The following is a 24,772-nucleotide window of genomic DNA, read 5'->3' as shown; positions in this document are numbered from 1 at the left end:
GCTGCATCCCTGATGAGATGTCTGAGCTCAGTCTAAGAGCTTTCCGCTTTTGTGTGTGTGTGTGTGTGTGTGTATGTGTCTGTGCATGTGAACACACACAGCACAGCAGTAAGTGTATTTATTCCCGTACCTAAGAGCGCGTGTGTTCACATGCAATCCCTGGTTTTTGTATTTGTCTGATATGGAGAGAGAGTAAATGAACCGGTGGCAGTGTATGTGAATGTGTGTGTGTGTGTGTGTGACAGGGTGGGTGGGTGTGTGCGTCAGAGATGAGGGCAGTCCAAGGACACACTCCTCTGGCAGCCTGGGAGCAGCACCCACCCGTTCCCTCTCCGTCTATTTCTTTTCCCTTCCACACACACACACACACACACACACACACTGCTGTCTGGATCCTCAGTGATTATGCATGGCACACTGAGATAGAAAGATTAAAATTACATGCAAGGTGAGGTTTCGACACAGAGCTTTACACCATTCATGTTGCCTCCTCAGATCTACATGCAGCTGGTACAAATGTGGGTGAGGCCATCCGCAGTGCGTGTACGTAGTTTTACCTTGACGTGACATAATGTCCTCTCTCTCTTCCGCTCTATTGACACACACACACACACACACACACACTCTCTCTCTCTTGTCTCTCTCTGTCTCTCTCTCCATTTCATTGTAATTCAATGAGGAAGCAATGTACTGATAGTGGCCGCAGGCAGATACTACACTGAGTTGTGAAGCTATATTGTAGTCTGAGTATATAGTTTCATCCTGTAGATGGCCGAGGATTGTCCTCTACCTCGTTTTCTCTGCAGTGCTGGTCCTCTACTGTGTCCCTGGCTGTCCTACTTCAATTAATCATATCAGCATCTCCCGCACTACCCCCCTGGCTGTTTACCTCCAGAGGGCAATTTGCTTATTTAGCTGCTTACTGGTTTCCCCATGCCTTCCCATCCATCTCCTTCCACTTTTCTTCGAACTGCTTGGTGCAACTGGTCTTCATCAACTTCCTTTATTGTCCGTTTTTTTAGAAGATTTCAGAATCTGTGTCCCTTGGGTTTTCCCAGTTGGCAAAATCTGCATTTTCAGCTCCTGCAATTCATGAGAACATGTTTGTTACCGGTCTAACTTTTGCAAGTGTGTGTGTTTGTGTGTGTGTGTGTGTGTGTGTGTGTGTGTGTGTGTGTGTGTGTGTGTGTGTGTGTGTGTGTGTGTGTGTGTGTGTGTGTGTGTATTAACACACAGGCGCAAAGGTTCATCCTTCTGCCCTCACGTTTCCCTCTCTGCTTCAGCCATGTCTCTCTGCACTGGGGAGCATCCACAGCTCAGATCTGAATGCCAGGATTAGCATTTGGTCCGAGCTCCAAGTCCATGAATGAGTCAGTGAGCAAGACAGAGAGAGAAAGAGAGAGAGAGAGAGAGAGATACAGTAAGTCATCTTACAGCCGCAGGCAGCCTCTGTCACATCACAGTTTGCTGGACAGTGGGCTGCAGAGGAAGTGAGAAGTACGTCAAGCTGAAATGATGAAGAGAAATACACGCAGTAAGAGACAGAAGGGAAGGGTCACATGTTCTTCCACAAGATATGTCATCCTTTGAAAATACAACTAACTGAATTTGTTGGTCGTCTTATCTGTGGTCCCTGGGCGGTGGGTTTATTGTTTTACTTGGTTTTATTGTTCAATTAGACAAGAACAGATTTTTTCCCCCCTCCTGACTGATCAATGCTGTCTTCGTCCAAGGACACACGGCCTACAAATCATGTGATCGGGACCAGACTGTAATTCAGTCGGCCATTCAGTGACATGCTTACTGCACACATACATCAAAAGACAGCAAAAGGCAAAGAGATATTCTTCCCTCAGTGTTGGAGCGGCCAAGCAATTTGCGACTTTATCACATTTGTGCCAGTACACAAAAAAACGGATTTATAAACCACTATATGTATAAATCTAACTGTAGAATTATTTTGTCTTGTGAATATGATTTCTTATATTGTGGCAAAAACTAACTAACTTATATTTTAGCAATACCCTGCTGTATATTTTAGTGTACAAAATATAATACACTTTATATTTTACAAAATCCATTATTTAATGTTCTAATGTAGTGTAATGTGATGCAAAGCTTTACAGTAAAAACTGATTATGCCACTAAAATTGAGAATGCAACAATATTTCTTATCAAGTTCTGTATATCTCCAGCAACAAATTATGTAATGACGAGTATGTCTCTTGGGGGAGAGAAGGAGGAGGAGGAGGAGGAGGAGGAGGAAGAGGGCAACAGCAGTAACAAGGGCACACCCTGCATGCAGTATGCAGCTCATACATGCAGAGTTTTGTATAAATCATGCACCTGTTTAAACGTGGCTTCCTGAGAACAACTATTTCTTCTGAATTTCACATTTTTACGATTTTTCTCTACGACAAAATAAGAAATGTGAAACTTTCCCCTGCTCAGGCCTACAGGTACTGAAAGTTTTTTCCCTTTCTTGAAAGAAAAAAGATTTTAAAAGAGAGAGAGAGAGAGAGAGAGAGAGAGAGAGAGAAGGCAGAAGAGATGAGGAGGGATGCTGCTGGGCTCTCTGTGAGCAGCTGGCCTGAGCAGCACTCCATGCATCTGCTCTGCTAAACACTTCCCATTACAGACGACCCAGAAATGTCCATGAACCTCCTGGCCAAAAGAACAGGAGATAAATAGAGTATGAGGTAAAAAAAAAAAAAAAATTTAAAAAAGAAAAGAAAGAAATGCAGAGAGCAAAGCAGTGATATGCTAGAATTATGGAGAGCAGGAAATATGAAGAAATGAAAAAAATGAATACGTCTCCAGGCTGATATTGTTACCTTTTTTTTCTCCCACAACACTGTTTCGTTAGCAAAACATTTGATCTCCTCGGGTCTTTGGGTTCTTTAAGCTGTGATTATTTCGCAACAGGAAACGAAGGCCCCTGCTCAATAATTTCACTCCATCATCCACTTCCACTGATAATATTTGCTCTGTGCCGCCAGCTGAAGTGATGAGAGCCAGGACAATGCTTTGGCTTCTGAATCATCTCATCTGTTCTGCGCTGTCAAGGTCTGTACTCAGTGACACTGTGGCTATTCATCAGAGCAGACACACACACACATTCACACACTATCAAACACTGTTACACACATGCACACACACATACAGAGAGAGAGAGAAAGACAAAAATATTCATCATCCGTGTGTGTGCGCCCCTCATCAAAGCTGTTATTAACTAGTCAGACATCACACACTAAAGATACCACCCAGTCTCTCTGTGTGTTAGTGTGTCAGACGGTTTCTCTGGTAAATTCGAAGGTATCCTGTGGAGTTCTTGACTTTGGCTCATGAGCCACAGCGGTCACAAGTGGGTCCCAATTTTGTTTGCATCATTCACACATGCACCAGGTGACATAATGCACAGTCCCGCTGTCGGTTTCACACTATTTCACTGATCTACAGGTGACGGTAATGTGCCAAGAAAGAAAGCTAAAATGTAAACATGGATGCAAACAATGCAGGTTTCAAACCCACAGAACAAACAAGAACTAATTTCTCTCATCTTAACACAGCTGTGTTGTATGGGGAAATAAACAACAACAAAAACTGCTATGTTCAAATCACAAGGTCAATTTTTCCTCTTTCTGAGCTGCTGCAGATCCACTGTGTGTGTGAAAACTATTAACCAACAGCTCAGATAACGGGAAAGAAAGCGACAGAAAACAGAGAAAAACTATAAACAAGACACACTATTTGTTGCTGTGACCCTTTAACAGAGCTATTTAATTCTGATGTTGAGCATTAACCCAGGGGCCAGTCTGTTCTGCTATGTCATTGTGTTTGGCTATGTGACCACAATCACTAACACACTGCTGTGGGGTCCTGCATTTTCCAGCGGACTCCAGCACTCTGTGCAGAAACATAATCTCTAGTTGTGTTTGTAAGTGGCCTTAGAAAAGATTGATGAATTTGTGCTGAGGTATCTCAAGCAGGCCACTGTTTCTGGGTGGGGGCGGGGTGGGGGTGGTGGTGTGGGGGGCAGTGACGATCTAATTGTCAGGAGGGTAAAGAAACCCCACAACATCCATCAACTTCACACAGAGGACCCCTGGGTCCTAACAGCGCCCTCGTCTCCTTCTCTCACCCGGGAACAAAAAGACCTCGGGTAAGCCGGGTAAGACAAACAAAAGCAATAAAATGCACTGAGGTCTCTGTGCGCTCTATAGTGTCTAATGAGCCTGTGTGCCGTATCACAGAGCTGTTTGTTTCCCACCATTCATCTTTATTTATTTATTTAGGGGCAGCTTTGTTCTGTTTCAGGAGTGGTTACGGCGACCCGTGCATAGGTTACATGAACATTAGATCTTACTCAAGTCACCAGAACCAAAACATTAAGGCATAAGGAGGAGGCTGGGTGAAGAGGAGAGTGGAAGGAGTAAACAGTACTGAGATGAGTGGACCAGGTCACAGAGGCTGCGCTGTGCACCTGTGGGAGTATGACTGGACGTTACTGGTCAGCTGGTAGTCAAGCAGCTGGAGATTGAGCCAGCAATGGTCATGACCAGCTAATGCCGATCAGATGATTGAAGAACAACATCAGTGTCCCGTCTTGTCTTACACTAGGCTCCACTTTTTTTATATTGGACATTTAACTTGTTTACACGTATACTTGGACAGCTGTTGTTCAGTCGACCAATGTCCCCTATTTGAGCCTCTGTCATTGATAAATATTACTTAAGCTATTTCCAAGTTTCCATTGTTTTCTGTGGATCATCTATGTATTTATTTTATCACTCACTGACTGGGTTTTTAGGTGTTTGTAAATTGGCCATTTATTTGGTTGTTGCAGCTCATAGCTGAGTATAAAGATGTTGTTGTTTCACACTGTGAATTTAATGCCTGACATAGGCAATAAACTTGGCACTGACAGTGTGTGGGAGTTCACCACCTTTATTCGCATTTAATTCTCCTGCTCATCCAGTGTGCAGTAAATATTACTGACATATCCAACATGTGTTCAACGATCACATGTGCTTACAAAAAAATTGATTTTACATTTTGTGTGTGTATTCTCTGTCCACATTTTATCATTTGATCAACAGATTCTGCCAGTCTGCCTTATTAACTGTGACCTGCATCATCACAAAGGTGAGTGGAATAACTTGCAACTGAAAAAAGTACAATCCCAATTAATTACCTACAGTGTCAGGAAGGGAAAAAAAGTGTTGTAACAAAAGACAGGAACAAGAACAGATAAAGGCCACGAATACACTATAAGGATATGGTCCTTTAACTTTTGGTCATAGCACTGATCAGAAAAATTGGCTAAAAGCTATAGGACAAAATCTGACTGAGGAAAGTATTTCATAGTGAAAATATGCAGTGTGCTAATAAAACCACTGAGCTAGTGGCAGCACCTGTCAAACTCTCATTCATCTTAAAGCAATTTACTGTAAAAAACAAACAAAACAAAAACAACATGTCACAGTGGCCAGAGAGAGAGAAGATGCACGAGCACAAATTACTGGTAGGCATTACTGTGCTCATAAGGAATGACAGTAAAACAATTTAGTAAAAATTAAATAGTTTTGTTGCCATTTAAAAAGAGAGTGATTGCTCTCTCACTTGCCTTCACGCCAAGCACTTAGCTCAGTTGACAGAATATCAGCTCTATTCATCATGGTCTGTAGCTCATGCATCATAGCTGGCCTCATATGACAAAGTCAAACCAGTATAAATAAGTGGTGAGTAATGGGAAGCAGTGGGAGTGAGGCCTGGGCGCAGTGAGCCTCGAGGAAAAGTCAAACCAGTCATGGTGACCCTTTGTTCAACCTGACGTGGCTGATGTGAGGATCCCACTGACATCTGATTCAAACAGGTCTGATGCTGTGCTCAAAAAAGAAATCTGAGTTTTGTGGGTGGGTTTAAGAAGAGGGTGGGGGGCACAATTTTCCTGAGCCAGAGCCAGGAAGAACAGTGACAGAAAAATGACCCCCAAAAATGAGTGTACATGAGGTTTCTGCTGGTGTTGTTCGACATGCTGGTGGCTTTCAGGGATTCACGGACAGAAGGAACGGACAGACAAAAAGAAAACAGTTCAGTTGGCACATCTCTCCAGCTGATGTGACAAATGTTATGTTAAAGGCCAATTCAAGCAGCTCAAGCTGACTGTCAGGCTAACATGGAGTCAGTCCTCAAACCCTGATGTGCTGATAATGGACACATATTAGGCAGAGGAGGAGAATTATCACTGCTGACTTTACATTTTACATCCATGAAACATCCACACGTTATTGCATTACAACCGTTCTCAGGTGTCCCCATGATTCTTGCAGACTAATCTAATAGAGTTGACATGGAAGCTCATTTCCTTTCCCCTTCCTCCCTCTGTCTTCTATCAGCCCACTGCTGATTCGACCACCTCGTGGCTCAGAAACACACACGTACACACACGCGAGATCAGTGCATGACCCAGTGCACGCTCATGTCCCCCATTGTCTCCACCCCACCATGCTGGAGAGATGGTGTTATCTAGGATGGCAGAATACCCAGGGCCTCTCCCTTCTCCTCCTCTCCTCAGATATCCCAGTGTGGTCTATTTCTGTCCCTGCATCTCTCTGCTTTCAGCAAAGTGCCTCTGACGTCTCTCTCTCTCTGCACTAAACAGATGAGGGATGTCAGTGATGGGTATTCAGCTGAAGGTCCCACCGCAAACCAACAGAATTTAAATAACGCCTTTCCTTTTTTTTCTGTTTCACCAGATTATGTTTCCCACCTCAATCGCTTTTCTAGAAAAGGAGCGATAATGGACAATGGATGTGTGATGATGAGTGCTCAAATTTGCCTGTCGCTCTTTTCTCTGATTGAGTCATTACAATGATGAGACGTTATTTTTATGTGCAAAAGCAATTAAGTAATGAGACATAAATGATTATTGGGAGCGCACAGGGAAAAGGGGGCGATGGAGTGCGAAGAGGACAAAGGGGATAAGGAGTGAGGGGAGCAGAAATGAGAAGAGGGGATTATTTACAAAAATTCATCTCTGAAATTTGCTGAGTCACTGGAAGGGTAAAGCTGCAGACGAGCTCTCTTTCCCCTTCTGTCTCATCCACAAGCCCCACACCAAGCTCTTCCCCACCCCACAGCCACTGTCACCACCAAACACACACTTACTCACACCCAGCCCCAGAGAACGATGGGTGCAGGAAAGAGGATGAGGCATATCGTTACTCCCCAGCTACACCTGTGGTGTCGTTAGAGCCGTGCTTTCGTCACACAGACTCTTTAAAATAAACCAAACCACAGGAAACGAGGAAAAAAAATATCCATTTATTTTCTCACTAAAGCAACAGATGCGGGGCCTTGTGGTCAGATGACGTGTGCGGGACTTCAGATGTGTTTTTGTGAACAGCATCATCACAAATGCTCCCACATTGCTGCAGTTTGCAGTAAGCATTCCCTCTGAAGAAACAGGTTGAGGATTTAATGCCACTTTAACAGGCACAGCCTCTGGTCACAGATGGCATTTTGTGGATTTGACCACGTTTCTGTATCATGCGCAGCATCCTATGGCATTTGCCTTGATCGACATCTTTGCCGTATGTTGTGCTGTGGTTGTAAAACATCTGACTCTATAAAAATCAGAGTCACATGCCACAGCACTTCTGAGAAGAAATTAGTCTGTGAAAATCGGTGATTGGCGAAGCTCGGTAATCCTATCTATTACACTGCTCAGTGGGCAGAAAGCATTTATTTGATTGGTCAGGATTGTATTTATAGTAGTACTTATACCAACAGTGACTATGTAACAACAGCAGCAAGTTGGGAGGAAAAGATACCAAGAAGTGGACTGAAGTTCAAGTGACTTTAAGCAACCCAACTAACCAGAAAACAGCTTCACCAGCACCAGCTACAGTAAAATGCCTGTTATGCAGTAATTTACCTGTAATAATAATCCAACAAATAAATATATAAACGAGATATCATTGAGAGTGACAGTTCTGCTTCTTAACAGCTTACTTTTTAAACTTTACATATATTTAGTTGCAAATACTAAAGTACTTTCATTAAGTAATTAAGATTTTATCATTGCTATAATTTAGATAGTATTTTCGCATTTCATTATTTCTTATTTTATTCAGTAAAAAATCAGAATACTTCTTTCACGCCTGTAGCTTTAATGTGCTTTTCATGGATCATTTTAGCCCTTAACTTAATATACTTTTCAGAAATAGAAATATATTTTGCTGATGATATGAATTAACGCCCCAATCAACTGCAAATGTTGCAAAAGCATTTTCTCCTGCTGTTTGCTCAAGTGTTTTCTGCACCCCCTGCTGACTGTGTAACAGTGACAGGAAGAACACACACAATGTGAATGAGGAGAGGAGAGGAGAGGAGAGGAGAGGAGAGGAGAGGAAAGGAGAGGAGAGGATAGGAGAGGAGAGGAGAGGACAGGAAAGGAAAGGAGAGGAGTCAGATGTGATACAGTATGACTCAGGGCTATGAAGTCAGAGTGGGTTTATGCAGAGATTAAAGGATTGAAGAACAAGGGAGAGAAAGCGTGGGCAGACCGATAGAGAGACCACTAAGAGTCCCGAAGCCTGCTGGAGAGACTGCAGAGAGCAACATAGCACTGTTACTCATCAAAATAAACTGTAATCAACATTACATGTAATAGCACCTCTGGATGGTAATCAGTATAATCAATATAATTAATTATCTTAGTGGGGCAATATATAAAGTTCAAATCATTTCTTAGCATGTGAGGAGTAAGAGGACAGATGTCTGTCCTCTGAGGTGGCTGAATCGAGGTGATTGAATCTGTCCCGTAAGCAGACAGAGTCAGATTACATCTTCACCATCGTCATTAGACGTGCTGTTGAAGTGTCCTTGAGCAAGACACTAAACCCCTCCCATTTACTTCGGTCGCTTGGGATAGGAACAAGTAAATGGACTTTTAACTCAATTTGAAAAAGTACTGTTTTTTCAGAAAATGTAATATCACTATAGCTGATCAAAAAATCCCCAAAAAATTAAAGAGTAACATGAAATGTTGACATTGGTGCCACATATATGTTTAGTGCATCAGATGTATGTCATATAAAGCAGTGCATACTTGTAGCCCACAGTCATAATCAATATTTCTATATTAAAAACGGATCACCTGACTACTCGGGAGTAACTCTTAGTGATGAACTCATGCAGCATTATCACCTGACTCTACAGCTCTATGGACATTTACAGCATCTTTTAACTCATTGTTTTTCTTTTCAGGGCCCACAGCTTTACTGTTTGGATCCACTCTCACAATCTCTCATCATCGCTGTTTCCAGATGCAGCAGGCGGCAGTTTTCAGTGAAAAAGCTCTAAAAACCCACCGTACACTACATGTCCAGGAGCAAACGGGAGACACACATAGTGACTAACAGGCAAACATAGTGGAGCATTTAGCAGCCAAAGCGCAAGATATTTCCCTCAGGAGTTGCAAAAACAAAGCTTAAAGGAAAGTGAATATTGGTGGTCAGAAAGATGACTACAAATGTGTAATAATGTAACTGCTGGGTGTGTAAATTGTTTGCTCTATTTGCTTTGTTTGCTCATAAGTTTTCCATATCAATTTAAAATCTCACACAGCAATAACACTGATATGAAGCATAATCTAAATATATGCTTAACCAGCATATACAGAACACATGTCTAATGTAATATTATCCAGTGTTATAATGTTGTATGACATGAATATTCTAGTCATAAAAGATAAAATATGAAAAGTGCAAATCTTTATACAGCTACAGTGTTTGAAATTGTACTACATTTATGATTCTTTCTCCATATGGTCTGGCTGATTGAGGTCAGGAGATCCCATGTTACCCACAAGAGTGCAAAAACACACACACACGCACATACAGACACATGCACACACACATGCATCCCTTACTGGTTCTTGTGGTGGTGTTAATTAGAGTTGTGCACAAATGAAGGCAGATGTATTCCACCTCATTCTTGGGGTCAATTAGCTGTGACAGCAAGAGCTACACAATAAGACTCAATTAATGAGAGGATTTACTTATTATCACACTGACGGGATATAATTACATTGAAACATTTAGTGTTATGGTTAAGTGGTGGATGGCAGATGCCGCGGCTACCTTGAGCTCTCAGAAAGGACCGTTGTTAATCATGAAGTTATTTCGGTCGCACTTTATTCATACTTTGTGGCATCAGTCATTGTCATTGAACACAGCCTACTGGCACCTATGTTTCAGACACACACAGACACAGACAGATAGATACGCTTCTGTCAGTCTTACAGATATCGACTCTCTCCAGGAAATGCACAACTGCTGACAAGGACCTTACTACTAGCTGACAATCAGACCAGATAAATCACCAGCATGCGTAATCAAAAGGTTGCTCAGGATGGAAACACCAACCACTTCTCTCTCCCCAGTTCGTCCGAGGCCCAGTAAATCTAGTCTGCTCACAAGTTCACACGATAGCTGAGGACAAGATGAAGAATAGATGAGGAAAATACCTCAGGGAGACCCAAACTGTCAACCTGACTATACAGCTCTTCATCATCACATACACCAGACTAAATTATAGAGACTAAATTATACACAAGGCATCCAAAGGTGACTCATTCTCTCACTAGAAATGGTGAACTGGGGACTTTAGGGATTTAGATTTATTGGACTGCATATATAAAAATGGGCAGCTGGAAGCCAAAGGCAGGGGTGAGCCTCTGTGAACCTCACTGCTCACTGTGAGGAGACACACCTCTATATCGATAACATTACTGTATAAGACATGTAAAAGAGCCTCAGCACTGAGGGGGAATTAGCTTTCATCTAAACATGAAAGAAAACTCAGGAAGAGCCCGCAGCCACCCAAACACGCATGTGTTGTTCTTATAATGTCTGGAAACTCTGTCTACTCTTCAACAACATTAGATAGTGTTATAAATCCTTTATCAAACGTTTATAGACTGCCTATAAATGCTGAATGGGAGGGTGTTACCCAAGTAATAATCAAGATACTATATCTTCTTGACTTGGCTGACAGGGTTTTGTTGAACGTGTTCATATTTGCCATTTCGTCCTCAGAGGAGAAAGGTGAGGTGTGATCCTGACAGCAAAGGAACCCTGCTAATTACAGTTGCTGAATCAACAGCACACTTCTCTTTTAGCTGCAACACCCTGCTACACACACACACACACACACACACACACACACACAGTCAAGTTTGATTCAGCCCCAGACATGTATGCTATAGCCACAATACACCGTCCCTTTTAAGCTTCCGTAGTTCAGGTTGCATAGGGATGCTGCTAATAATAGAGATATCTAATCAATGGGCCCACACACACACCTCACATACACACACACACACACACACACACACACACACACACACACACATGCTAACCTTGGGTTGACCTTACGACTCTGCTATGCAATCTCCCTGCAATACTTGACAAAAACCCATCAACAGCATTTTCTCCGCAGGGTGCAGCTTATTCCTGTGCACGAGTGTGTGAATGATCTGTGAGTGTGTCCTCCACCCAGTAAAGCAAACTGAAGCGACAGATATCTGAAAGAGCAGGATGGAAGGAGAGGAGGAGACCTCTATTTTTGGAGACGGTATTCTCATGGTGTCCCAGGGGACGGGGCTGCTGTGGGCTCCCCCTCCTCACATGGCAGCACTGGAGAAACCTGCAGGAGAGCAGCAGCAGAAGATGTCAGTCAGACAGACGAGTAAACATAACGATTCATATTCTGGGGCTTTGCAACTGAGAAACAGCAACACGTTTAGTATTGCTATCAAATTTAAACAGATAGATATAACAGCTGCTTTGGGGAACATGCTGAGTTGCAGTTTCACTCCATACTTCCTTTTACCCTGAAACCTGAATGACAACTGATTTACTAAATGCCTGCTCTAGAGTATCTTGGGACAAAACACAGCAGAAAAAAAAAAAAAAAATGAAGAAGCCGGCCCATTTCTCCAACATCTCCAACATCCAGACCTTTTCTGTTGCTGTGACAACAACAAGGACAAGAGGAGGCAACCTTGGATGCCGGACAGCTTTGTGTCAATAGAATACTGGCTTTCTCAGGAAGGCTGTCAGCCTTGCAGAGCGCCAACACTGACTCACACCTCACAGCAATTTCGCCCGTGGTGAACTGATCTGAAATATCTGTGGTCAAACTGTTTTAAATGAGAATCATAATTTAACTTTTATAAAGAGACCTGAGGCTTTAACCATTCAAACCACCATAGCTGGTAATGGAAAACAGATATTATGTCTCTGATTAATCTCTCTAATTAATGGAGCTAGTGGAGAGATAATCGTTTCTGCAAATACAACTGATTGGAAATAAATTCAAGGAATATAAGTCACATTAACTGAACAAAAATACATCTAGCTGTCTATTTTTGCAAAGAGATGCACCCAACGTTTAAGGAAGACATACGTACATCATGATCAGGGCTATAGCCAAGATTTTCATCATCCTGAAAACAAGTTTCCCCCAAACCTGTAAAATACTCATTGTCTGTACATGTTTAATTGTAAAAGATAAATTCCTAAATGGCCAGAAAAAAAAAAACCAAGGACATGACCTCAGTGACCTCAGTGGTAGGTGTGGACAAAATCATGATGATTCTGATGACATGAACTAATTGAAAACATCAACATGGGTTGTTTTGACTGTTATTTGACAGGCTTGCCATTTATATTTATGTTCAAAACTGTTACTGCTCTGTTTGGTCATGGGTCTTTGTGTGTCAAAGTACGGGTGTTTTACCAGTAGTAAAATGAGAGTTAAACGTAAATAAGTGAAAAAATGAATATCTAATAAGGTGGTGTGAAATAAATGGAAGTTACTCATACATTGACAATAGTTTGTTTTTCCTGAGCCACAATCATTAATGTAAGTGTACAATCACTACTGATTTCTTTGTGATTACCATTAAACAGGAAGTGAAGGTTTATGCACCATTTTTATCTCCACATCACAGGTGAGTCATACACATACAGGTGGTTTGGCACAAGATAAAACCAAGAGCTTTCACCCTGAAAAAGCTGTCAGACAGGCACCCAAGGATACTGCATCATTCACTCGCCATGCTGGTCAGTCCATCATCTGATGTCTGTTAAAAGACCTGAGACTTTGTGTTTAGTATGACATCTTGTGGTAAAAATAAGCATTTCATGTACAAAGATGCCCTGTTTTCTCAGTGTTTTATGGCTTGCCTTTGACAAAATATTGCAAATATCTAATTATCAGTTAACTTGAAAACTTAATGTGTTATCATGCAAAGGTTTTTGTGAATGCAAGAATTAATTTAATAAAATCTTACAGCAGATATTTTAGCCCCAAACATGACATATGCCTAAACACATGTAGCAAGCAGCTAAAATTCATAGATAAATGAATAAATAAATAAAATGTATTATAAATCTTATAATCTATAACCATTCAGCAATTCTGGCCATAATTGTAGGCCAAGACAAAACTCAAATTGTGTTTTTAAGCAAATGTTAGATAAGATTTATTTTTACTGGGCAGGGTGGTGTTCAGGGAAGAAATGTGGAATTCTGCAGCAGTCAACAACTGGAAGAAAAATGTGAAATTAATCTACGGAGAATGATGGTAAATTTGCTTCACTATATTCAAAATACCCCAAAGAGAGCAAAATGTGTAATAATTGCAAATTTTTTTAGTTGTAAATCAACCTTTGTAAACCTGTAAAATAAAACTACATGAGAAATTCAAGTTTGTGCATGTAAAAGAATGTGCTTGTGGCAAAGACATTTGTGAAATTTATTAAGAAAAAAGACTATATGAATCACAACTGAACAAATGATCGGCAGAGGGTAATCATTTGGACCCTTATTTGAGCCCATGTAGGTGTGTGGTGTAGTCATGCACGACATTCCTTGCTGGTTGTGGGGGGCCATAAGGCGTGCTACTGGCCTTAGTTGATTTCTAGCATTCCCATGAAAAGACATAATGGTAACTGTATTAAATAAATGGATTTTCTGTTGCATGTTGAATACAAACAAAATGAAAAACGTTTGACTTCTAGCTGAAAGTGAATGAATAGTAGGGATTGAAAATGCATGAAAAGTGGAAAGGTTGTTGAAAACTGGAAATTTTGAACATTCCGTCCATTCATCTTAATGGGAAAAATGTCAGAAAAGCGTTGAATATTTTGGAAAATATCCTAATTGTACTGAACATTTTAAAGTTTAAATGGAGTTTCTATGTTGAAGCGTCTAGAAGGAAATACGAAAACGGTGAAATGCTTAAGGGTTTTTGAACCTGAGAAAAACATACAGTGGGATTGCGTTTGCAGCAATCCCACCTAATAATGTAAATATACAAGCGGTCAAAAATACAGGAAATACCGGACTACGTAAGCGTTGGCGCGGTTTCGATTCGCGCCAAAATCGTTGGCGACTGAGGTAATTTCAAAGGAAGTAGGAATACCTGACGTGAAATCCCAGAGTGCTTTGAGCGCTGCCAGCTCCTCATGGTAGATGTAGTTCACAATCAGATTCGTTTCCGTGTATCTAGCCCTGCGTTTGGTGGAATCTGCTCCGCAAAGACAAACACGTGAAATTATTGATCAGGTAGGGCAAACAGCTTTTTCTGCCGGCTTCTGCCTATTGAACTTTTCGACCACATTCAAAATATGAATTAATTTCTAATGGTCAGTCTTTATTTTTTTCCGTCTATGTAGTAGCCACAACCAGTGTGCAGAATCAGCGCCTACATGGTGATGCATTTCCTTTTGTTCAGCTAGCGTATGTGTAGAAATGCTGAGCGCATATTCTCAGAAATGTTGCTCATTTATAATCAACAGTGACTGAAAGTCTTCATTAATGTTAGCTGCTAGCTGTTTCTAATTTTAGACACACTGTAGCTAAACATTTCCGACGATATTTCGACACGTCGACATTTATTCGGCTAGCCACGGTGAAGTTACATATTTATTAGCCATATAGTTAGCTGTACAAATATATCATCCGTTGTCTGTATTAGCATTGAACTACGTTAGTTAGCATTAGCACTGGGCTTGTCGCAGTTATGTTGTTTACATCCGGCAATGCGGGTCTGTTTGCTCTTTTGCACGGCTGTGGTTGATTGAGCTCCGGGTAGCAAACCTACTGAGTAACACAAGTCTGTCTGTTGTACGTTACATGTTACATCCCAAATAATATTGTATCTAAAATGAGTTAAGGTGTCAGGTTTGTGAAGGAGGAGAGCGTCAGCTGGTCTTGTCATATTCACTAACTGACTTGTCTTGTGTCTCACAGGGCTGTGTGAATTTATGGAAACATGTCAAAGAAACGGGGCAGGTAGGCTCAAACTACAATCTGTTTAAACTCTTTCAGGTGTACAGTGTATAACATTATACTTCTCTCTGCACCCAGAGTGACAGGGTATATTCTTCAATCTACTCTGTAAATGAATCCCTCTCAAACCTCAAATGCATTAGCACATTATCACTACAGATACTGTAAATTAGCTAAATTAGCTCAGATAAAGTTTCACAATACTTGTTTTACTGTCCACTCTCTGCAGCATATTTGCTGTGAGCCATTTACAGGCTTACAAACCCGTCTGTGCATATGTGACTAGAGTTAGAATAGAGTTCTTGTTGTTGAGGGAAACAACCTGGGTGTTGGGTAAAGACGCTGTAGCAGTTCATTTCATATCTTAAAGACTTACTTAGTCAAAACGAATACCCCAAAACTTATATCCATTGAATAGCTCAAAAAATACCCCAAAAAGTGCATCGTATTTACAGTATGTTACTGTTGTAATAATATTAACAAAGACCTTATTCTCATGTCAACAGGAAGCGTAGCAGTGGAGAGCTGAGTGAAAGCTCAGCGTCGACCCTGATCCCAGACCCTGACAACCTGCTGGGCCGCAGGATCCAGCACACCTGGAGGGAGAAGGGTAACGTGACCAAATGGAAAGGCACGGTCCTGGAGCGTCTAACTGTCAATAGCTCCCTCTACATGGTCAAATATGACGGCTTTGACTGTGTCTACGGCATTGAGCTGTTCAAAGACAACCGGGTGTCCAACCTGCAGGTGTTGTCAGAGAAAGTCGGTGAGTTTCATGACTTACAGTGCATTCAGAAAGTCTTCAGACCCCTACAGTTTTTTTTCACATTTTGTTATGTTGCAGCCTTATGCTAAGATAAAAATCACTATTCCCCCATGAATCTACGCTCATTGGAAAACCCCATAATGACAAAGTGAACTTTAGAATTATTTTTGCAATTTTTGAAAAAAAGGAAAAACTGGAATATCACATTTACAGAAGTATTCATACCCTTTGCTATGACAGTTTAAATTTAGCTCAGTTGCCCCCCAATTTCTCTTGATCATCATTGAGATGTTTCTACACTGTGATTGGGGTCCACCTGTGATTGGACATGAATTGGAAAGGCATCCATATATCTCTATAAAGGGAAAAAGTTTGGAACAACCAGGACTGTTTCTAAAACTGTCCAAACTGAGTAATCAGGGAAGATGGGCCTCGGTAAGAGAGGTTACCAAGAACCCAAAGCTCATTCTGACTGAGCTCCTGAGATCCTGTGTTGAGATGGAAGAAATTTAGAGAAGGACAACCATCACTGCAGCACTCCACTGATCTGGGCTTTACTGCAGAGTGGCCCGTTGGAAGCCTCTCCTCAGTGAAAGACACATTAAAACACCTAAAGGACTCTCAGCATGTGAGAAACAAGATTCTCTTGTCTGATGAAATCAAGATTGAAATGTTTGGCCTCAGTTCTAAGCGTCATGTCTGGAGGGAGCCAGGCACCGCTCATCACCTGACCAATGCCATCCCAACAGTGAAGCATGGTGGTGTCAGCATCAGGTTGTTGGGGTGTTTTTCAGCAGCAGGGACAGGGAGACTGGTCAGGGTTGAGAGAAAGTGAACAGTGCAAAGTACAGAGATATCCTTAATGACAGCCTGATCCAGAGCACTCAGGACCTCAGACTGGTCCAAAGGTTTACCTTCCAACAGGACAATGACCTGAAGCACACAGCCAAGACAATACAGGATTGGCTCAGGGACAACTCTGTGAATATCCTTGAGTGGCCCAACCAGAGCCCTCACATCTCTGGAGAAACCTGAAAATGGCCGTGTACTGAAAATCCCCATCCAGCTTGACACAGCTTAAGAGGAACTGCAGAGGAGAATGGCAGAAAAATCCCTAAATTTGGGTGTGCAACGTTTGTGGCATCATAACCAAGAAGACTTTAGGCTGTAATTGCTGCCAAAGGTGCTTCAGCTAACTACCAAGTAAAGGGTCTGAATACTTATGTATCTCTAATCATTGACATAATTTAGCATTGCCTGGGGTGTGCATGTTGTAAATAGTTTTTAGCCATTTCTGAAGATTTTGAGTTGTTTTTTTTCTAGTGTGGTGGTGGTCTATTGTTGGTAACTACCCAGTTCTTCTTCTGTTTACTCCAAACACAGGGCTGTTGTTGCAGAGACACATGAAACATATCACTGAGGGTTTGCCTCAAATGTAAAAACCTGAGCAAAGTGTATGTTGAATCAAAATCAATTCAACTGATTGTAGACAGCAACAGAACAGAAAATGTAAAAATGTGATAGCTTATAGCTTCAAATGATAACAGTGACAGTGAATACTAGAGTCCAACTGATGCTGGACTTCAGGGAGAAATTATTATTCTAATCTTTTTATGGTCAAAAAAGTCCTCACTTCCAAGGGCTAATCTTTTAGGGCTAATGTATTATCCCATAATCATAACGCGCAATTAATTTAGCATATTTTGGTCCTTAGTCAGCATTATACTGATATTTTAAAGTCACAATATACTGTATCATCTGAGATCTATAAAGTTTTCAGGTTATCAGGCTAATCAGAGTGTCTTGTCCTTCCTGCAGTGAATAACAAAATAAAGGTGCCTCCTGGGGCAGAGGAGCTGGTGGGCCGTGCTGTGGAGCATCTGTTCGAGAAGGAAGATGGTGAGAAAAACGAGTGGCGAGGCATGGTGCTGTCCCGAGCCCCCATCATGACCCACTGGTATTACATCACCTACGAGAAGGACCCAGTGCTGTACATGTACCAGCTGTGGGACGACTATAAGGATGGAGATCTACGTGTCCTGCCAGAGTCAGGTACGGTAACGAAAGCTTTTTTGTTATGTGCATAGAAATAACTATATTTCAGATTCTCCTGGAAAGGTGGGAGGGGGACAGGACAAATTTACATTCTCAGCGTTATGAAATACTCCAATGTCTCCTCTTTTTTTTCCTGAACATTTTGTGCAGTTTCTTCTTGATTGAATGTTAAAAGAGTCTGTTCTTATCATGGAGTGACAATACTAAGTGGAGAAAGTAGTAGAGGAGACGAGGCCAGAGACATAAATAAACTAAACTAAATAAAATGTTTAAATTCTGGCCTGGAGTTGTGGAAATTGTCTGTTCCTGCTAAGTTGGTCTTTCTAATTTATCTGCCTTTTGTTTATCCATCTGTCGTCCAGAGAACAAACACCTGCTGCCAGCAGACAGGAAGCCTGGTGAGGAGCCAGAGAGCCTTGTGGGTAAACAGGTGGAGTATGTCACAGATAACGGCCTGAAGAGGACAGGATTGGTCATCTACCAGGTTCCAGCAAAGCCCACGGTATATTACATCAAATATGATGATGACGTTCACATCCACGTCTACGATCTAGTGAAGACCACCTAGTACTGACTGCCCAGTTTCATCTTCAGCTGACGGCTAACTTTTGTCCTGACCAGTCGTTACCTGTTAAAGTGTTAAAGATTTCATTCCTCCCGCAGTGGGAGGCAATGTGCCGAAGTCAAAAGCCCCGTCTTTTAAAAAATTTTTTGTTTTGTTTTGTTTTTACCTTTTGGCCTCCAGAGGCTTCCTTCAGTCTCACATTACAAGACATCTTGGTTTTTGATTTTCAATTTTAAGTTAATAAATGACAAATAGGTCCTCTTCAGTGTAAATAAAGCAGGTCTGAGACCAGTTGTATAGCCCAGCAGATGACATGGAGCTAGACGTCTGATTTGGTTAAACCACACTTGTATAGTGCAACTTTCAAACTCCAAATGCATACTTTTTGTAAGCAACACATCAAACTAAAAGAATCCAGCTTTCTTACCTATACCTCTGTGTTTTGCTCATATTTCATTTCACTTTTATATGCCTGTGCTATTTATTTCATCTGGAATATCTGGCTGTGCTGCTGGTAACATTTTGGCAAAACCCGTCTGCTGTGCATAATGTGTGTCACTGGGTAGGCCTCAGATTGTTGAATATAGAATATTCATTCAACCAGTGTGCTAATTTTACCATCACAGTGAAGTCAGATTTCAGTTGCAGTGCGTAAGCACTGATGAGGCTCGACTGTATCTCACATCATGGATAGAAAACCAGATTCATCTAAAATGTCATTTATCATATTATTGTTCTGTTTTTTACATTATGATATATGAAAAATACTGATGTTGATGTCAAGTTGTTTCCGTGGTGTTTGTGCTACACACTATTTATGTAGTTCAAATTGGCCATCAACATTGTTTAGTATTTTAGACTTTAGTCTTTATTATTTGCCAAAAATGAATGATGTGATATGATATATTCAGGCCTCAAAATATTGTTCTTGGTGACCCTAAATATGTTTTGTTCTGTAAATATAATCTTGAGACATTTTTATGAACGTAAAACAAAGCTGCTTGAAAATGATTTTCTCGTCCAGTTGTTTGTCAAAGGCTGTTTGTATTGCAGTGGATATTTGGTTCATTCACATGAGTGTGTTCCATCATGGAGGTAAGAAGTACACTACATTCATTTAATGAAACAGATGACACATTTTATTAGATTAGGAACATGAGCAGCTCCCTGAAGCACGTCAAGAGATCAGTGAAATGATTAAAAGTCGGGTCCAGTGAAACAAAAAAGAATGATTTAGTATATTGTACTGAAGAAGTTTTTATCTGTTGTTAAATAATGGCTTGATTCATATTTGTGCCCCTATGATTGTGATTTTTGGGGTGATCTAATAGTATTATTCATACTTGATAGCATGCTTTTAATTGCTATAATTCATAATCTTATGACTTCCTGTTTTATGTCTTTAGCTACATATATATATTGTTGGTATAGTGACAGAATTTGAACTATTCAAAATGTGAATATTTCCATGGTTTGCTGGCCACGTGTATTATCCATGTAACCGAATGTGAAATGCCAGTTTATACAATTACACTGAGAGACGTCTCTCCTTGACCATTCTGAATACAGTGGATGGACTCAGATTCAGACTTGACGCACATGTTGTCAGTTGCTTTAATTCAAGCCATCGTCATTTTTAACAATGCAATGGTCAAAAACCTTTCACACATATTTCGGTAAAATATATATTTTTGAAATTGAATAGATGCTGCCTCCGAACTATAGGACAGAAGGAGATTCAACACAGCCCACTTTAGTCATTGTGAGAGAGAGGTCATTATAAGTGTGTTACCTTAGAAAGTTGCTGCTGCAGAACATACATGGGCCATGAAGCTCAAGTGTCATTGTGTAAAAATGTATTTAATTTCAAAGGAACAGCTTAAAATGAACTCCCTGTATAAGTAAATGTGAAAAACTTGCACAAGCAAATTGGACTCTGGACGAGGTGAGCAGAGCTTTACACATGCTGACACAAGTTCACACCTGCAAAACAAGTCATTACAAAAGTCACTACAGCGGGAGAGACTATAGCGATTAATAGTTGTTTACACCATCATAGCTATTATTTTAATTTCTGCTTTTGTGGCTGATGGCCTGGTTGTGGTCTGTGGTCAGTGGGTTGTTTTAACCATCAGGAGCTTGCTCAGAAACTTTCACCTGTCTTTCTTATTTAGCTTTTAAACTCTGGATTCTGACACCATGTTAAACAGAGAGGCAAGCGTTGTTACGTTTATTAAAGGGACTAAACAACAACAACAAAACATCACGAGAAAACACTGGTCAACAAGATCTAATAGTCGATGGCCTTGCTAGTAGCTCTGTACTTGAAGCAGAATGCCAACAGATGCATGTTAAAATGCTAATGTAATCATGCTAACATTTCATTGGCAGCAAACACAAAGTACAGCTGATACTGATGGTAAGTTTTGCAGGTATTTGATCAAATTCGACATATTTAAATGTTGCTCTGATGATGGCACTAGATGAATTCATCCCGAGCAGAACGTGACTGTGAGCACCAAATTTCAAGACAGTTCATCCTACAGTTAAAACCACAAATGTGAACCTCATGGTGGTGCTAGAGAAAAAGTCCCTGACCACTAAAGTCATTAGGATTCATCATGTGGGAGCCAAGGATGTCTGTACAAACTTTCATAACAGTCCACCTTGTAGTTGAGATATCACAGCCAAGATTATACTTCTTCCACCTTAACTAAATAAAAAGTACACCAGTGTGTCATGCTTTAAAAAGTCAAGTGACTCAGAGGATAACGTTTCCCACTAGCTCTGCTCATCACCTTGTTGTTAACTATTTAATCAAATTCCTGATTAGCTTCTATATTTAAAGGCCAATGAAATCAGAGAAACAGAAGCCATTAACTTGCATAGCAGATCATTTAGGATCAGAATCATCTAAATATCTGCTTATCTTCCAGCAGTAGACGCTCTATATAAGATGAACATTATTATAATCCTTATTGATTTCTTTGTAATCGTTAGTTATGCCTCCTAGAGTGGGCGATCAAAATGCTGAATACAATGACCGTGCCACCGGCATCTGTTTTGTAGTGAATAGCTTTCTCCTGTTTTCAATAAAATTGCTGATCTGCTGAGCAGCAGTTATTTCTCCTACTGTCCCTGGTGCATCTTATAAAAGGGAATACTGTAAAGACTGGATGATTAGAACATCACATAATTAGTCATGACTGCTTGTCCTTTATCACTACAATTTATTTCATGTTTGTAAATTACTCAGCACCAACAAAATGATATTAGAGATGACCCTGCTCAGATAGTTGTAATTATTTTATGCCCATCACAATCTGCCATGAGGTGGAGCTTCTGTCTGATAACAGAGTTGATCTGTGTCTGTTCGTCAAATGTCAGCCCCGCTTTGATGACGAGCAGACATCTTCTCTCCCGATTCCTGCTCTTCCTGACCACATGTAGCCACATGCCGACTGCTGACTGCCTCTCCCTCCCCCAGAGTTCCTCCGAGGTGCCAGGGTGCTGCTGGTGACGGGTGCCAGTACATCGGGGAACAGTTGGCATACCATCACGCCAGGCTGGGTGCCCAGATAGTAATAACAACGAGGAGGGAGTACATGCATTACACAAGGTCTGTGCTCTTGAGAAAGTGTCTGATGCAATTTGTCACCTGTTGTGCACTTCCTTTTACACATCCATCACTATTTTCTACCATTTTCTTTCTTCAAGAAACCATCTGCCTGGACACTTGGCAACAGCTTTCATTGTTCAGACATAATAATTATAAACTCAAGAATCTTTTGACTGTGAAATTTGTCACAAGGTCGTCATTAATTTCAGTTTTAATTCAGTCAAAACAGAACAAATAAAGGACCATATGTGCCGGGTTATGGCTGTGAGGTGTGATTCTGTCCCCATCCAGTGGGTGGCACAGGTGCTTGGGGGCCCAAAAGGCTGGAGGTAAAAGAGGTAAATATGTATTTTTCCTTGGACTCTGGAGATGACCAGACTTTTCACCCTTTTTCTTTATGAACAGAACAACATAATGGAATAATATGTACAGTATAAACAAAACTGATCGTACCAGGAATAGAGCCACAGAGCATTATAGCTTGATCATATTCACTGTTGACTACCTCAGTAGCATTTCAATTTAAAGAACCTGTTTCACACAATAGAGAAGAGATTCAGCTGTAATTTGTATGTTCTGTATGTAGCTAAAACCAACAGTAAATCAGCCCCATTTTTTACCCAACAGCCTGAAAGCTGTTTTATGAGCTGTTTGAGGATGCAGGAGGGAAACTCTTTATGCATTACACTATTTATACACTCCCTGATATATATGAAAGGTTGTTATTAGAGAATGCTCACCTCTATTTTTTCTGTGAGTTATATTATTACAGGACCTTCCTCGAAAACCTTGAAACTTTGTCTGCATTCTTATTGGCCAATAAACAAATGCACTTGACTCTTTTGTGTTGCTTAGCAACACAAGCCAGTCCCTGGTTTTTATATATGAAAAACCAGCATGCCGCCAATCTGGAGACTTACAGGGTGCAGTGTGAATGAGACCATCCACGATGCATTTTTAATTAAAACGTTTCAAGCCTCTGCGAGTGGAAAGGGACTGTGCGCATTGTCTCTGATCAATATTAACAGGAGATGGTGACATGATTGATTTTTGCCTTTAGTGTCAGTAGAGATAAAGGTGGTTCATCTTTCAGATGTAACTTGCATGTTGGTTTCATGTCAGCTTTGAATTTCAGAGGTACTAAATCAAGCAATCATTATTTTGCATTGATCTGTTTGGGTTTAACATTAATAAATAAAGTGACTTTGTTTCATTTGAGATTGGCTTTTTTTTTTGTTCTAAGCACTGTGTTTGCCAGGCGTAACAAAAATGGGGATCTTGTCAGGTCACTCATGCAGGTATCCTGGTAACAACAGAAAAATGACTGAGTATATGTGATATGTTTTCACAGTGTCTATGTCTATAGCCTCAAGCCTTTTCAGTCTTTTTTTCCAATAATTTCTTAGTCTAGATTTATCTGTGTTCCCCTGCTATGCTTTTTATATATTTATGTAGATTGTGGAATTTGACATAATCTACAGTATCTTGGTGATGTGGTGTGATTTGATATCTTTTACTTGTATGTCTGTGTATTATGTGTACTATATTTTTTCTTCTCTGTCAGTTAATTTTCCTCATCTCTAGGAACATGGCATCAGCTGGTAAACCAGCGGTGAAACAGAGAACAGGATTGGACTTGTGCTGTGTGAACACACTTCTGAGTCTTCTTTGTCACTGTAGGTATCTTTTTGATTTATTTTTTTATTTATCGATATTAATCAAAGCTCAGAAAGCGCCCAGATCCACATCCACCTCACAAAGAGACCAAATCCTGGCAGTGTAATGTAATACAGGGCAAGTTATTTCTGATCCTACTCATGAACCCCTAACACTGCCACTAGGTTCACACTCAATGGTTTCTTTGGCACCATGCAGCTCAGCAATGTGTTAGTCCACGTGCAGAAAGTCAGGTCACCCTCCCAACACTTATATATATATGTATATACTAATTAGGTCTTCTTGGTTCTTGGTTTAATGATACTGTAATCATTTAGTGTGCATTACTCTCTACAATTGATGACCTCTCCTGCTAGTTTCTGCACACCAAAGCTGGGAAATTGGCTTCCCTTTTTCATTCACATGGCCACTCGCATACTGAAGAAACTACTACAGTATATTACAGTGACTGAAGCAGCTACTTCAGTCCACAGAGGGATTTAGACTCCTCTTAATGATGGATGACATGTATTTAGGCCTCAAAGTACTGAAAGTGTTGCACATAGTAAAGTGCCAAGTGAAGCATTTTTCGTCTCATCAAGGAAGACCGATGTGTTTGAGGAGAATAGAGCGTAGTAAGTTGGACACAGTGTGAGAGGGTTTTTTTTTTTTCCTTTGGGGTTTCCTCTGCACCCAGTGTGTGTTGTATGTGAGGATTTCACATCCAACCCTATCACATAGAT

At 40.8% G+C, this 24,772-nt stretch overlaps 1 protein-coding gene across 4 annotated transcripts; it reads left to right on the top strand.

The window, feature by feature from the left end:
• Positions 1-14,496: 14,496 nt before the first annotated feature.
• On the top strand, positions 14,497-19,765 carry LOC111652613 (spindlin-Z-like). Of its 4 annotated transcripts, none has more exons than XM_023402934.2 (5): positions 14,497-14,642; positions 15,330-15,371; positions 15,875-16,134; positions 17,953-18,186; positions 18,552-19,765. In XM_023402934.2, the coding sequence occupies exons 2-5, from the start codon at positions 15,352-15,354 to the stop codon at positions 18,755-18,757; spliced, it is 720 nt and encodes a 239-aa protein (XP_023258702.1). In that variant the 5' UTR covers positions 14,497-14,642; positions 15,330-15,351; the 3' UTR covers positions 18,758-19,765. The 4 variants fall into 4 exon arrangements, with proteins under 4 accessions (XP_023258702.1, XP_087029215.1, XP_023258703.1 ...); XM_087173089.1 differs by having other exon boundaries at positions 14,579-14,722; XM_023402935.2 differs by lacking the exon at positions 14,497-14,642 and adding an exon at positions 14,833-14,988.
• The last annotated feature ends 5,007 nt before the right edge of the window (positions 19,766-24,772 follow it).

This window comes from Seriola lalandi, unplaced genomic scaffold (assembly GCF_002814215.2).
Source record: "Seriola lalandi dorsalis isolate HSWRI2012SDOR001 ecotype SW California unplaced genomic scaffold, Sedor1 jcf7180002054043, whole genome shotgun sequence".
NCBI lineage: Eukaryota > Metazoa > Chordata > Actinopteri > Carangiformes > Carangidae > Seriola > Seriola lalandi.
The sequence above is the reverse complement of the archived record's forward strand: the minus strand, read 5'-3'. Positions and strand labels throughout refer to the sequence as shown.